The following is a 16918-nucleotide window of genomic DNA, read 5'->3' as shown; positions in this document are numbered from 1 at the left end:
TATTTTGACTTATAAAAGGTTGGCAAATTATGTTATACCCGTTGGATCAGAGTAGTTTGGTGTGTTCTTTGGTGTGAATCCTTGATTGAGTTCAGACGGAGTAGTGGCAGGACACAGAAAGCCTGCCACAGAGTTGGGATGTGTGTATCTAAGGTGTAGCAACAACACACCAAGAGGAAGTGAGTGAAAACAACTTTCCAGGGCTGTCGTGTCCACCCAGGATGGAAGCAGCAAAGGGTTAGAGTTCCTAATGGCAGCATAAGGCTGCAAACTTAAAGATCCCAACAATGCCAGATGGCCCCTCGGGAGTCAGCAAAGCTCTCAGAGAAGGTTATGCCATCGCTTCATATTTAATGCAACACCTGAGCATTGAGACCCAAGAATTTTAACACTTTGTACTTAGGACTTACTATTCAGAATATGTGATTGTATTGATGAGATCTACTTACCTGAGGTTTAACTTTGCACTATCTCTTAAAAGTGTTTTAATTACTCTTAAAAATTGGCAAACTCAAACCTGACCAAGGACCCATGGAGGCAAATAATCGACTTACCGTTTCTAATCCATTATCATATACTGGTAACATAATTTTCTTTATTAAAGAAATTAATTAAATAACATACCATTGACTGAATTTTATTTCTTTTCATGCTGTTCACTTCCTTTCTTTATTTTTTTTGTTTGTGTCCTTTTTTTACTTTCTTCCTTATTTTCATTTACCAGTTGCTCAGCCAGCCAAAGATAGTGAAGTTCAGTGTACCAAGGATGCCTTCCCAGTTAGCATGGGTTAAAGAGAGCCAGCTCTGCATGGCATAGAAGAGGAAACTGAGGCTGTATTCTTCGGAAGTATGAAGAGTCCTACTAGAGAGAGCCTACTACTTAGCAGTTTAGTTCATGCATAAAAATGACTCTGCTCATATTTATAGTGAAATAATAAAGATAAAATCAACACTTCATATTTTCAATGCTAATTAGGCCTTTTCAACCTCTGTTAAATGATTTTCAAATAATTTGAAAGAGAACAGGAAAGAATAGCAACAGAAATAATATGAAAGTCAGTTGTCAGGGTACTTTGAAAGCATCATTCAAAATCATTAATTATGGGACTAAAAAAGTGAAACAATAAAATATAAATGCTGAATACACAACAGATATGTATTATTATTATTATTATTATTATTATTATTGTTATTATTATTATTATTTTAAATGGTACCATGTGATAACTATTATGTAGTATATAAACATGAGGAAACATCATTTTTGATCTTAGGAATGATGACTAGTGATAATAAAATGAGTAATAATGATGCACCATGAAGAAGTGGGTCAAAGATTATGGGTAGTCAAAGAAGAGACATTCATATGGGCTGTAGAAAAAAAAAGCTATCCCACCACGCCATCCTGAATGCATCTTTGAAGACAGTATAGACTTGGGAATTGCCCAGATGAGTTATATACCAGCTTGGCCCATAGACCAGGTCCAGGGGGATAGTTAGTGCTGCTTAGCAGATGGAATTATTAAGGAAGAAGAGTGAACAAGTCATTCTCACATTGTGAGATGCTTGGAACAAAGGGATTGCAGGAGAGATCAGACATGTGTGGGGGAGCTATTTCATGGGTGAGACTGCTGGGAGTTGCCATATTTCAAAGATACATCAGTGCCTTTGCCGCAAGAGTGGTTTTGCAACAGCTGAGAACGGAGTATGGAGAGCAAGGATCTCTTAAAACCTTTCCACCTGTGCTGTACAGGCAAAGAAGGCGGAAATATAAAGATCAGCTCTTCTGGCTCAAAGTGAACACATTCTCAACTGCAGGGGTTGGGGCCTCATTGCATCCAATCTTTTTTGAACATAATTGTGATTTGTATGATTGTAGAGAGTCTTGGGAGAGAAGCAAAAAGGATGTAGACTTAAAGCTGATTCCTTTAATAAGGTACCAAGACATCCAGAAGTTTATTAAGTTGCAAAAGACTTTCAGAGATTTACAGAGCTTTCCAAAGCTCATTTGAGGAAAGTTCCACAAATAGCCACCTGCTCTCCTCAGTTCCTCTTCTCAGAGAGAATCGAAATGCAATCTGGCTTCTTTGACTAGAAACATCTTCCGGTATTTTCCTTAATGGAGCACAGAGACAGAGGAGGTGAGGAGGAGGTCACTACTTTGAGGGTCTATGAAGCTTAAAATGTTCTGGCTACAGACTTTAGCTGAACCAATTTTGTTTTCCATGGTGAAATCTAACCAAACAAACTCTTGGGAATGTACCCAGAGAGCTTGTTTCAACCACTTGAATTTTAGAAGGCAAAGAAAGAAAAGAACTGATTGTTTTGGCAAAGATCAAGTTGTTAGTAAGGTGTTTCTTCACCATTCTCAATGTCTTCAGAGGTGTGATAAATGGTTAGAAACAACTATGAATGTTTGGAGGGGGCTTTCCAGACAGATCTCCTTCACCAGGGCATTTTTTAGAAGCCTCAGTAGAAAGTTTGGGTCATGTCCTTGGAGATGAAGCAGTCTGTTCACTAATGAACATGGATAGCCTTTCTTTATGGTCTATATATTTTTCCAGAGGGAAATGGGTTATCTGCTATGACATTTCAGTGGATTGGAATAAGATTTATCCATCTTTCCTTATTTGTCGAGTTTCCTTATTCCATTTTTGCAAATGAAAGATAAATGCCTTAATAGATTAGCAATCACGAAATATATAAGTATTTATAAAACAGTACTGCTTTTTAACACCATCTGCTGAAGAGCGGTATTTATTCAGCCACTGATATGAGAACAGATTTTCTTCTGCATTATGCAAAGGGGAAGTACATCCTTGTACTAATAAGCATACACTTTGTATTTAGCCAGCCTGAGCTCTAATGAAATTTTTTAGCTGATAAGCTATGCAATTTTGATAACGTTACTTAGCTTTAACTTTTCCCTTTGATGGAATGGTTTCATTATAATCATACCTTTTAAAGTCATTTAGTTCATCTGACTCAGTAATATACAGAAAACATTCTGCCAAATGCCTAACATGTGTAAGTATTTGATAAATAATAACTATTATCATACAGCTTCAAAGTATTTTGAATGTCTGGACTGAATTATTTTTTTAAAAAGTTGCTCAGTGAAGTCTCTATGTTATGAGGCAAGTAGGACTCTGGACTAAACTGAGGCACAGATCACAATCAGTATGGAGCATTCTTTTTGAAGTATGATGTGGTCCTTGCTCATGTGGAAAGCAACATGAAGGAGTTACCTCATCCACTGCTAGTCAAACAAGAATGGGGAGACTCACACCTACCATAAGCAGTGTACGTTTGGCCCTGGAGTGAGTGGGGTAAATTCTTCCATTCACAGTGCACTGCAACTTGTATGGCTTGGCTCAGCTGAACGAGGCTCACCTGTAATGCAGTTACATTCCTGAAAGGTCAGAGCTGGACATCTGTTCAACATCACTGATGACTATTCATAAAGCCATTGACATAAGTGAAAATAAGGCTCTAATGGTAGCAATGAGTTAAGAATGTATTCAAGTGCTGGAGTGTGGCTCAGTGGTTAAGAACACTGACTCGTCTCCCAAAGGACCCTGTTCCCAGTACCCACATAGGATAGCTCATAACCACAGGGAACTCCAGCTTCTGGGAGGTCTGTTGTTTCTATTCTGCACTCAGGCCTTTGCACTTGCCTGTACATTCCTCCACAGATACTTACAAGTCCACATATTTTAAATTTAAAATCACATAGAACTATGGAGTCAAGACTCATTAAAATAGAAGTGATATTAAGGACCTCTAAACTGCAAGTAAGACATGGATAACCTACCCATGTTGGTGGTACATACCACATGTTGTCTTGAGCTTCTGACATGTCTGACCTATAAGTGGTACCATAGTTTGAGATTTTTGATTAAAGATGTCCAGAGCCCCATTTATTTGGTTACAGCCTTCTTCTGTGATTACATGCTCTTTACATGGTCTCATCTCTTTTTATCTCATATCTAATGGGTTTAATGTGTTCTAACTGTATGGTCCCATTTGGCAAGTAGGATGCTATGACTAAGAGGCGCCATATTAAAAAATATTGTTATTGTTATAATGATGAACTCAAGGACTGAAGAGGAAGTTGTGAAATCTTTTGATACTGAGCTATCATCATTTTTAGCAAAATGAAGTTTGGCTTCTTTCTACACCAGCAAGTCCTGAAGATTAAATGTTTGCTATCCACAGCATGGATCTTAGCAGAGGGCCAAAGACATCCAAATAAAAACATTTTGAGATAATATTTCAATTATATGACAGCTATTTTGCTTTTTTTAGTACTGCTGTAGATTTAATACGAGAAATTAAAAAAGGAAAAGGTAGTAAACAAAGACTTATTTGGTTTTAATTCTAGTGTTAGCCACTGAAATCACACTTGCCTGCTAAGTCAATGACTTAACCCTTTGTGCTGATCAGTTACCATTTTGTGTGAGGTTGAGCGAGAGGTTGTTTCAGTGCTTTGGGAATGTATCATTAAGACAGGAGGTGCATGTAGTTCTGGAAAAAGGGACCGTTCAAATAATTCCCTTTCCTCGGGATGATGTGGTATTATGTTCCCATTACTTGAATATTCATTATGGTTTCCCACATGTTTTTTGGCTACCTCTGTTTCCTGCAACTGTTTGTATTATTAAGTTGATCTGGCTTATAGATAAGTGGTTTGAATTTGGATAAATGGTAGCTTGGGATGCTCACGTAGATTGGGTAGATCTCCTTTCAGCTGAAGAATTATGGATGTTTTCTAAAGGGAGGTGAGACTAAACAGCCAGGGTTTTGTTCCTAAAGGGCCTCAAACCACAGATGGAAAACTCTACATGGCTAGTCTGAGGAATTCTCTAGTGTGCCAGGCACTGGCTGTCCATGTGCCTTGAACCAGACAGATTTCCAGAGAGCATAGCTAAGGCTTCATTTCTTTGGGGTTGAGTAAAAAGAAGGGCGTTGGATCACATTGCCTTTCAGAAGTAGGAGAAACTGTTATGTATCCGTGCTATTGCTATTCTATAGCTTTCTACATGGGAAGCATTAACAATTAACAAGTTAATTTGGAAGGGTGAGAAATTAAGGGATGCAGGTAACATAAGATTTAGGGGAAGAAAGAAGATAGGCTGATGGAATGACGAAGTCTGAAGCTGTCCTTGCCAAGTTCTGATTTAGGAACCCTGACTTCAGTTTGTCCAAACAAAATATTTTTTCTTCTTTTGTGCTGAACTTATACACAAAGACGTGGCTGGGTGGAAAAGAGCTGGGATTCGGAAACAGGTTCACCTGGAGCTCTGTTCCTTACTATGTTGGCAACTCTGAGCAGGGACTCCATGTCTCATCCCCCCTCCCTCCATTTGCTAACCAGAGGAGATGAAATTAAGATTTGGCTTTGTCCTTAGGACCAAGTGATCAAATATATCCAGCACGTAGAATGGTATCTGGCACACACCTGATATTTGTTAAAGACATAAGAGAAGTGGCCTGTTTCCAAAGCACCTTGTACTTTAAAAGGAAGAAAGTATAGCAATGATCTCTGCTGTGTGCTTCATTGTCACTGCCTTTTGTAGCACAGAGGAAAAACAGAAAACATCCCATTTAGTTTGTCTTGAAGTGGAAGAGGACTGTGAGCTGCTTTCTTTGTATTTTAGAGTGAGTCAAAAAGTCGACAATTCTTTCAGAAGCAACGCTGCCCTAAGTTCTACCATGAAGGGAGCAGACATTTAGGTCTTTAAGACAAAGGCCAGGGGCTGGAGAGACTGCTCAGCAGTGGAGAGTACATGATATTTCTGCAGAGGACCTGGTTCAAGTTCCCAGCTCCCCAGAAACCACGTGGATACTAATGGTCATCAGCAAATTTAGTTCTCGAGGATCTATTTCCCTTTTCTGGGCTCCTCAGGCACTGCATGCACAGACATAATATGCAGGCAAAGCATCCATAAATGTTAACTTAATACATATCATTAAAGACAAAGGACAGAAGCTTTTTACAAATGGTTAAACTTATCTCTAAAAGTTGAGTTTTAGAGACCACGTTTTAGTCATTTAATTTGCTTCTGTGGACATAAAACTTTCTTGGTGCAATAGATATTGGCTAGGAGCTAGATGTCCCTCAGTGAATAATGAAAGTGTGGAACATTTTTACAATGGAAATTTATTCGGCTATTAAGAAATATAAATCATGAAAATTTTAAGATATGGATGGAACTGAAAATAAGTATATTCAGTGAAGTAACCTAGTCTGAGAAAGACAAATGCCATTATTCTCTCTCATATGCAGATCTAAGCTGCTCGTTTTGCATATATGTATATGTATTTGTGGGGCCGTGAGGATATTGATCATGAAATTGTATTGGGGTTCAAAAGAAATGAAGAATAGGCTTTAAGTATGTATGTGGGGGGTGGGGATGAAGCTGATCATGGTGGCATATGCTCTTAATCCCAGCACTCAGGAGGCAGAGGCAGCTGACTCTGCGTTCAAGGCCAACCTGATCTACCTAGTGAGTTCCAGGACAGCCAGAACTACACAGAAAAAGCCAGTCACAAAAACAAAACAAAAGCAAAAAACAAAACAAAGGTGGGGGTAAGATGAGGGGGTAATAATTCACATGGTAGATGAGACTGGAAAGTGGAATATCAAGTATAGTGAAGGGGGCAAGGAGGTAAGTGGGGTAGAGAAGAGAAGATCATCCAAAATTAAGTATTCATAAAACTGTCATAAGAAAAACTTCATATACCGTTTTGAAAAAACTCTAAAGTAGCTTTGATAGTAGAGAAAAGGCTACATATACAACATAGGTTTTGGAGGGTTTTTGTTTTACAGCATTTAAAATTAAAAACAATTATATTTATGTTTTAAACGTGTCCTCTCCTTCTCTTCCCATGCACCAACCTCGCTTGTTCCCTCAAGATCTATGGCTTCTATCTTTTGTAATGTAGACGCACATACAAACTGCTGAGTTCTCTTCATGTTTCTTGAATGTCCATATTTCCACTGGTATTGGATAACCAGTTAGGCTGGAGAAGACTAATTCTTCCCTTAGCTACCTGCAACATATAGTACCTACTTGGGCTGGTTCTCCCTGAATGAAGCTCTTCTTGATAGATATAGCTCAGCTCTGGTGTTTCCAACATCTTGTGTCTAACCCAAGCTTTACCTTCACTGATTAATGCAATGGACTTTCAAGACCTCTTGCCCTCTAGGGGTTTTTATTCAAAGCCTCTTGCTGTGCACATCCCCCGCCTGAGCCACATTACTACCATGTTTGGTTGTAGTTGCTTTCCAGGAGCAGAAATGCCTTACCCTTTCTTTCACAAGTTGGAAGATAGTTGAGGGTGCCCATGCCCCGAGGATACCCTTTCCTTGACTCCAGTGTAGATCAGCAGTCAAATCAATATTAAGCTCTCTTGAAAATGCCTCCACCAAAAATAATTTAAACTTAATTCTCAGACAATTTCTTAGGATTTGGTCTGAAAGCAGCCAATTTTTCATTGTTGCTGTTTATTTGTCTTGCCAAAATATCACAGGAACAGTCTCTAGGCTAGCTGCTAATAGTCTTCCTCGCTGAAAATTGCTTGAGCTATATGAACTCCACAGTTCAAATAGCTCTCAGCACTCCTGCCTTTTTAACTCCTTCTAGGATGGTCCATTCAGCTCCACTTACAGCCTTCAATCACCTCTCTAGATCAAAGTTACAAAGTCATCCAAATTTTTCCAAATAATAATAGTAATAATAATAATAATAATAATAGTAGTAGTAGTAGTAGTAGTAGTAGTAGTAGTAGTAGTAGTAGTAGTAATGACAGCATTGTCAGTTCCATTCTGACAATAGCCATCTCTCTGCTTCCAAATTCTCTATTAGTCACTTTTCTGTTGTAATAAAACACCACAACCCTGGCAATTTACATAAAGATGAGTTCATTGAGTTTACTGCTCTAGAGGGTTAAAATAATCTAGAATGCTGGAACAAAGACATGGCAACAGAGCAGAAAGCTAAGGGCTCACATCTTGAGCCATAAGCACCGAGCAGATTCTGAACTAGGAATGGAATGTTTTCTAAACTTTTATGGACATCAATTTGGCCTTCGACAACTGTTCCTTTTATTAATTTTTCACCTCCTTGCCTACTATGCTCACAATATTATTCTCTTATAAGCTGGTTTATAATTAGTTTATGATTTTTATCAGACTATAGAAATTTGGTTGTGCTTTTTTGGTGTCTCAGATTATAATCCCTCCACGGCAACAGGACCAAGTATACATTTTAGAATAATTCATAATGAAACAGTCTAGGTCAAATATTGACAGAGAGATAAATACTCAGAAGTATAGGTACAATCAATTGAGAGATAAATTCATTAGTATAAGAATAATATTGAATAATTGGTGCCTGAGCAGGGGGAGCAGAAGGGGGAGAGGCGAGGCATGGGCTGCTGGTGGTCGGAGGGTCACCCGCCACCGCCTTGCTCCACGTCCAGCATGCTGGAGCATTAAGAGCGCAAGTGACATGAGCTGGAGAGAGAATTTCAGGAGCTACAGGAGACACATGGGATCTACAAGTAGAAAAGCTGGAGGAGCCAACAGCGCTGCAGACATTGTGCAGAACCTCCATCAGCAAGCAGAAGAGGCCTCTCAAGGACCTGAAGCAGACACCCCAGAGGTACAAGGGCCCATTGGAGTAACAGGGAGACAAAGAAAAATGTTGACATCAGGGTTGGAAAGAGCCAATGCCTGATGCCGTGGGCATAATGTCACCTACTTTATGATCAGTCTCTTGGTAACAAGCGATAGAAACCCTGAGTCTGGCTGATTTATGGTCATTAGAAATCTGTCATCTCATAAAAATAGTGGAGATTCACTGGGACTGACCTCAGGTAGGGTTCATTCAAGGGCTCAGACACGGAGCAATCCTCGATTTCACTCTTACATCTCACCCTCCTACTTGCTACTGTTCATTATTGAGCTCTGTATAAGGTGATCCAACAGCAAACAGGGTACCTTTCTTTTCTGCCAAGAGTCTCACCAGCTTTGCTCCACGAGCTGGGAGCAGACACGGGCTGGATCACGTGCCTGTCTCTTAACCTGTCATTGTTACTAGAGAATGCAAGGCTGACTGGGACACTGGAGGAATGAAGAAAAGACAAAGACAGTCACATAGACAGACACATGGACATGCAGAAATAACCAGGTTCAGATGGACTGGGCTCTCTGATGACCCTGCAGCACCCTGGAAGTACAGCGTGTTTATAATGTTGAGCTGAACACAGATGTGTGGTTATTGAATACCTCTGGACCAAGGAGACAAGTTTAGCTGATCTCAACAGTTTCTGCAGGGGAGCAGTCTTCAGTCCATAAATACCCAAAGGAAGAAAGCTATGGGAGACATTTCCTGCACATATAATCTCCCGTAGTTAGAACAGAAGCCTAGCTTGGGATGGATAAGCTCATTTCCTCATGGGTCTGAAGCTTGGAGGTCTTTGACATGGTCTCACCTTCCCTTAGTCCATCAGCTACATAGATCCAAGTGTGGGGTAGATCCCCAAAGGAACATTGTTACTGGATGGACTTTGACATAAGGAGTGGAATGTCTTTCACATGAGATGAAGGTCTTGTGGAAAGCATGCCTTGTACCAGGGGTTTTCAAGGTATCTCTGAGCAGCTCTGGAGCACCAGACAGACTGTGGCCCCTCTTTGGTCTGTTTCCGTGTCCCTTGGGAGGGTCACTATAACTCAATGTCAGTGTCTGAATCTAGACAGGAGGGTCCCAATGGTCCTGAATTCAGGAAGACTCCTAATTTCTTTATCTTCTTTCAGCTCTGCCTGCCTCTGAGCAGAGTCCTGAAACTCAGTCAAAATCCACAATTTGGGGACTGGAGAGATGGCACAGCAGTTAAGAACATTTTCTTGCAGAAGACCCATGTTTGGTTCCCAGCATCTACAACCATTTATAATTCTAGTCCCAGAGGATGCAACACACTCTTCTGGCCTCTGTGAACACTGGGCACACATTAGAAGCCCATACATTCTATATAAGCAAAACAACAATATACATAAAATAAAGTTAAGTTTTTAGAAAGACTAAAAAGAAAAATATTTACTCAAAACTATCTAATCACTAGCAATAAACAGGTAAATAATAGTTTGAATGAGAGACATAGTCTATGAAGTCTAAAAACTGGAGATGTTTGCACTATAATTATTATTATTATTATTATTATTATTATTATTAAGTTTTTATAAAATATATTTTGGTTATACTCTTTCCCATCTCCAACTCCTCCCAGGACTTCCCCAACTCATGTTCTCTTTCCTAAAGTCATGTTATCATTTTTTATCTCTCAGAATAAAACTAAAAAATAAAATCCATAAATTAAACAAACAGAACAGTAAAATTCAAACGAACTAACAACACAGACAGCATTTTATATTGGCCAGCTGCTCTTGGACATGAAATGTAGTTGATATACTCAGTGTCACACCACTGAAAAGAATGTGTTTCCCTTTGCCATCAAGTACCAATTATAAAGAGCTTCTTGATTAGAGGTCAGCCTTTGCACCTACTTTCTCTTCTCTGTGCTGGGATTTTATTCGTTAAGACTAGAGTGCCAGCCCAAATTGGGATCCATCCCATGTGCATGCACCAAACCCTGACACTACTACTGATGCCATGTTGTGCTTACAGACAGGAGCTTAGAATGGCTGTCCTCTGAAAGGCTCTACCAACTCTTAACTGAGACAGATACATATACTTACAGCCAACCATTGGATCAAACCTGGAGACTCCTATGGAAGAGTTAGGGTAAGGATTAAAGGACCTGAAAGAGATTGCCACCCCATAGGAAGAACAAGAGGATCAATTAACCCAGAGTCCTCAGAGCTCCCAAAGACTAAGCCACCAACCAAAGAGCATACATGGACTGGCCTGTGGGCCCCAGGACATACCTAGCAGAGGACTATCTTACCTGACCTCACTGGGAGAGGATGAGCTTAATCCTGTAGAAACTTGATGCTCCAAGGAAGGGGGATGTTGACAGGGGTGAGGTGGGGGTAAATGAAAAGGTGTGGAAGCCCCTTCTCAGAACCAAAGGAGAGTGGCAATAGGGTGAAGAACTGAGGGAGGGTGGACCAGGAATGGGAACACTGTTTTGAATATAAATAAATAAAATATTTTAATAATAATTATAAGAAAAGACTAGAGTTCTTACCCTAGATTTGTCACTGGTTATAAAACTGGGTAACCCTATAAAATCAATTTACTCTATAAAAAGCCTCAGTTTTCTCACCTGTAAAATATAGGCTACAGTAGTCTATACTCTATAAACAAACATAAGAAATCAGAAGCACAGTCCACAGTCATCAATAGAAGAAGAAGAAGAAGAAGAAGAAGGAGGAGGAGGAGGAGGAGGAGGAGGAGGAGGAGGAGGAGGAGGAGGAGGAGGAGGAGGAGGAGGAGGAGGAGGAGGAGGAGGAGGAGGAGGAGGAGGAGGAGGAGGAGGAGGAGGAGGAGGAGGAGGAGGAGAAGAAGAAGAAGAAGAAGAAGAAGAAGAAGAAGAAGAAGAAGAAGAAGAAGAAGAAGAAGAAGAAGAAGAAGAAGAAGAAGAAGAAGAAAAGAAGGAGGAGGAGGAGGAGTAGGAGGAGGAGGAGGAGGAGGAGGAGGAGGAGGAGGTGGAGGAGGAGGTGGAAGAAGAAGAAGAAGAAGAAGAAGAAGAAGAAGAAGAAGAAGAAGAAGAAGAAGAAGAAGAAGAAGAAGAAGAAGAAGAAGAAGAAGAAGAAGAAGAAGAAGAAGAAGAAGAAGAAGCTTGTCACCATTGCTGTTTATTCTGTGGGAACCATGGAAATGATGAGGGCCCACTGGCAAATACAGCAGGTATTGTTCCATCCAGGATACAGGTAACTAACCAAGCAACCTCATGTATTGGTCTAAAGTCTGTGACAAAAGGTATCAAAGGGCTACTGAAATGGATGGTCATGGCAGCACGTTCACAGTGTTGTTCCTTCTGTTACCCTGAGCTTGTTTACCCTCTCCATACCCCAGAAGACCCTCTGTTTTTTACTTCATGAGAAACATCAAGATGTCAATCTTTCCTTCTTTCGTTATGCTGGATTCTCTGTTGTCTAAATCTGATAATTCTCTTCTTTCCACTCACCGCAGCATTTTGTGTGGAAGCTTCTCTCCATCCCCATTGTCTTCTTCCTGGGATTTTTGTCTGTTTCCTATGAACTCTTAGCTTCTTCATCACATTTATTTTTAGCCTATTCATATTTTTCTCTTTAAATGCTTAGAAATAGATTTTACTTATTTTTTTCTAAATTTTTTATTTAGAATATAACACTAGAAATAAAAAGGCATTAAATATTTTCAATTTTATCTCTTGCATAACATTCTCTTCTTGATTTGTTTTAAGTCATATCTGATTGTTTCAATGTTTTTCCTTTTCTGTTCTATACAGTTTTCATTTTCCTGGTGATCTTTGACTGATCAGTAAAGAATACAGGTCCAGGTGTCTAGCATTGGACTCTTTTCTCAGTGTCGTATTTGTCACTCTTATTGAATCTAACATGATTAATAATTTTTGAATCGGGGCAGTTTATCTGCAAATATTTAAATTTAAGGGCAGTTTGAAAGTGGCTAAGACCATGAAGCTCTTTACATCTAGAACTGAGTTGGATTTTACTAGTGGACCAACACCCACATGATGGCTTCTAATGTTCCTTCAGAATCCTTTTTGAACTATTTTTTTAAATAGCTGGTTGATATTTTGTTTGTAGTTAAATACTGGCAGCCTCTACTTTTACAAAGCTTGCACAAGCAGATCTGAATGAGGTCAGCTATTTGACATTGAGACATCCAACCCTCTGCTTTCCGTCCTGTTTTTAGTCCCAGACTGTCTCTCTCATAACCACTGATTTTTAAGATCAAAGCCTCTGACATCGTCAAGCAGAATAATTGCCATTCATTTCTTCTCAGTCTCTCAATATGTACTGTGTTTGTGTCCTCCCTTACTGGGCAGAAACCAGCCCTGACAAAACCCTCCCATATGATGCATTCCAGGAAAATATGAGAAGAAAAACTCTGCTAAGCTTCAGAGAAAGAAAAACCTTAAGTATCAGTCATAAGTGATCCTTGGTCTATGGAGAAAGGCATGTGGTAGAAAAATACTGACCGTGGCAGTGTTAGACCATGTCTGAATGCTGTCCCTGTCAAGTGGTATGCAGACAAGTGTTCTCATTAATAAAATTTTCTACAAGACATTTCTGTTGTACTAATGGATGTTCTGTTAACCGTGGGTGCTTTGGTTGATTTGTTCTTGTCAAGTTCTCCAATCAAGACTAGGCTGCAGAGGAACAAGGATGTGGCTTAGTGATAAAGCATGGCCAGAACCCTGGCTTCAGGTACAATTAGAGAGAGGTTAGAAGAGGGAGGGAGGAAAAGAGGGAGAGATAGAGGAAGGGAGGGAGGGAGGGAGGGAGGGAGAGAGGGAGGGAGGGAGATTAAAAAACAATAAAAATTAAAAATCAGGATGTGCTTTGATCTATTATCCCATTGACTACCTTGGTTGATTTAGCTCATCTGATTGACTAGGTAGATGTCCCCCATCTCTCTTTATCCTGTCATATGTGTGTGTCCTTACCAAAGTTGCATACTGTTTTCAGAGAAGATGACCTTCTTCAAAGGGTAAAGACTAGTTTTCAAGTCAAGGGCAAATGGATTGGTGTGCTTTCTTTCTAGAATCTTCAAATAGGTTCTCAAGAGATAGTTATGTGCTGCTTTGTAAATTCTTCCTGGGACTATTGAATTTGTAATACTGAAGCCTAATCACATGAGACATAGAATATACTCAATATAGAATGAGGAAACAAAGATAAATTTTGTTGACACACATTCCCAAATGTCCAGCTTTACAGTGGAGGAGTGGGAAGCATCATTTTTAGGAAAAGTAAGCACAATTCAAAAAAAAAATTATTTGATATATTTTACTTACATTTCAAATATTATCCCCTTTTCTGCTTTCCCTTCCATGAACTCCCTATCCCATGTCCCTACCCCCTGTTTCTATAAGGGTGCTCATCTTCACACCCACCCAACTTCTCTTGCCTCCCTGCACTGATATTACCCTACACTGGGGCATCAAGCCTTGGCAGGACCAAGGCTTTCTCCTCCCATTGATGCCCAACAAGGCCATCCTATGGTACATGTGCAGCTGGAACCATGGGTCCGTCCATGTGTGCTCTTTGGATAGTAGTTTAGTCACTCAGAGCTCTGGTTGGTTGGTATTGTTCTTTTCTAAGTATTCCATTGGGGGCCCAGGTCTCAGATCAATGGTTGGCTGCCAGCATCTGCCTCTGTATTTGTCACGCTTTGGCAGAGCATCTCAGGAGATAGCCAAATCAGGCTTCTGTCAGTAAGCATTTCTTGGTATCAGCAATATTGTCTAGGTTTGGTGGCCGTATATGGGCTGAGTCGCCAGTTGGGGCAGTTTCTGGATGGCCTTTCCTTCTGTCCCTGCTCCAAACTTTGTCTCTGTATTCCCTCCAGTAAATATTTTTGTTCCCTTTCTAAGAAAGACTGAAGCATCCTCACTTTGGCGTTCCTTCTTCTTAGCTTCATGTGGTCTGTGAATTTTGGGCTAATATCCACTTATCAGTGAGTGCACACCATGTGTGGTTTTGTGTTTTTTTTTTTTTTTTTTTTTTTTTTTTTTTTTTTTTTTTTTTTTTTTGTGATTGGGTTACATCACTCAGGATGATACTTTCAAGTTCCATCCATTTGCCTAAGAATTTCATGTAGTCATTGTTTTCAATAGCTGTGTAGTACTCAATTGTGTAAATGTACCACATTTTCTGTATCCATTCCTCTGCTGAGAGTCACTGGATGGTTTGCCAAAGATCAAGAGACCATAGGTGTGTGGGTTCATTTCTGGGTCTTCAACTCTAGTCCATTGATTCTGTACCAATACCATACAGTTTTTATCAATAGTGTTCTGTAATACAGCTTGAGCTCAGAACAAAACTTTTAATGAGACTATTTCTGTAGCTACCCTCATGCCATCATTAGCCTTGTAGCTCATTCCAAACCTTTATAAGTTCTTTACTGAAGTTATATGAAGAATGAGAACAATAAAATCAATTGTAATAATTTCTTAAATCATCACTAGAATTCCTCTGTTTACAATGACTTGGTTTTGTCAAATAGCTGACAGTAAGTATCTTTATCCTCTTAAACTGCAAGATGCAATAGAGATGTAGTGGCTTTCATAAACATAATAGCAAGCAAGTTTTGTGTATTTTTATGGTTGTGGAAGTCTTAATGTTTTTGTCTGTTGTCTCAATTAAATCCTTACCTCAATTCTGTGTGGTAAACATTATTATATTACAGTGTGGGATACAAAACTCTGAGAGGGTAAGTAATTTGTCCAAGATGGTTCTATTAAAAAGTATAAAACCCAAGGTCTCAAAACAAGCCTTCTTGGAAAACAAGCTTGGTCATATAGCTTCTTATACCACTAAAGACCAAGGATAAGAGTCTGAATCTGGGTTTAATATATGCTGAACAAAATTTTAGAACCGTACGGTAGATAATTAATGACAGAACCCTGGGTTACCTTCAGTTTGGGCCAGGTTGCTGACTTCACAAACAAACTTAAACTCTGGGCATTGTGCTCTTGAACCTATAAACCTCCTAAGCAAATGCTCTACCCCTGAAGGTGTCTTATATAGGAGGGGAAACTTGTAAAACCACCAGGTACAGATATGGACTGTATTGAATGCTGATGGACAGGCTGGAAATTCTCTACACATTTGGATGAGCTATGTATGTGCTGGAGAGATGGCCCAGACATTAAAGGCTAGGCTTACAACCAAAACATCCAGAAAGCACCCTCCCCTCCCAACTCCAAAACAAACAAAACCATGGTATGTGGGCAAGGGCATAAGTGGCACAAAAAATCTTGGAGTCCTATGGAAATACTCCATTACTTGACTAAGTAACTTTCCAGGGTCAGTCATTGACAGGTTTTATCATTCTATTCCTTGGACAGGTCCAGCTGTGAGATACAGCAAGTTCAAGATGTCAGAGGCAAAGCCACCTCCCCTGCTGGGACAGCACACAAGGCACATTCTGAAGGAAGTCCTCAGATATGATGAAGGGACTATTGTGGAGCTACTCAGCTCTGGTGTGATAGAGCAACATGAAATCAAGTGACAGAGAAGAATGCATCAGAAAACTTCGCCTGGCTGGCCCAGACAGTGATTGCTCTGTGCTTGCCGTTTTCCAGCCTAAATCCCACTGCAATGCACTGTGAAGAGAATTGCAGACTCCCTACCTGGTATCTCTGGGGTAACCTTAGAATTAAAGTCTAGTGCCAATTTAAAAACTTATTGCTTTTACCCCCCCCCCAAGAAAATAATTTAATTGTCGATTTGTGGTCTTTGATTAATTCTAATTTTTTCATGCAAAAGAAGTGATATCCGTTTGGTGATGGAATGTCATTCTGATTTAATTCTTCCACAATGTACACATGTATGAAAACATCATATTATAAGTTATAGTTTTGATTTGTCAATTGAAATTAAAGCAAAACATAACTTTTTTTTTTTCTGGAAAAAGCCCTCTTTATTCTAATTGCCTTAATGCCTAAAATGTTTGCCTGTCCCACCCACACAAGCCTGAAAAAAAGCAGAACTCTTAACATTTTCTACTTGCACATAAAGTTCTCATTTAAATCTTTGTTAGGAAGTAAAAGCAGTAAGCAGAGTGACAGTCTCTGTGATTGATTTTAAACAGTATAACTTAATCTCAAGTCCACGGAACCTTTGTTAGTCTGTAATTTAAACCATCAACTTTTCCGGTGTCTGTAGTAAAACTGAGCTCCACACTGCCCAGAAGGAGTAAATATTTGCTTTGTGTTG

The 16918-nt window shown here is 39.6% G+C and overlaps 1 protein-coding gene across 6 annotated transcripts in view; it reads left to right on the top strand.

The window, feature by feature from the left end:
* SUGCT (succinyl-CoA:glutarate-CoA transferase) overlaps positions 1 to 16428 on the top strand; it is a 714452-nt gene extending 698024 nt beyond the window's left edge. For 4 of the 6 annotated variants that reach the window (XM_080918398.1, XM_080918397.1, XM_080918396.1 and 1 more), the window contains one exon: positions 16048 to 16428. In XM_080918398.1, coding sequence (XP_080774524.1) covers positions 16048 to 16211 — 164 coding nt within the window. In that variant the 3' untranslated portion in view covers positions 16212 to 16428. The remainder of the gene's footprint in view (positions 1 to 16047) is intronic. The other 2 variants (XM_080918403.1, XM_080918400.1) reach the window with 1 other exon arrangement.
* Positions 16429 to 16918: the final 490 nt, after the last annotated feature.

The sequence above is a fragment of the Micromys minutus genome (genome assembly GCF_963924665.1).
Source record: "Micromys minutus genome assembly, chromosome: 6".
Classification (NCBI taxonomy): Eukaryota; Metazoa; Chordata; class Mammalia; order Rodentia; family Muridae; genus Micromys; species Micromys minutus.
Note: the sequence above shows the minus strand (reverse complement) of the source record. Positions and strands in the feature narration are given on the sequence as shown.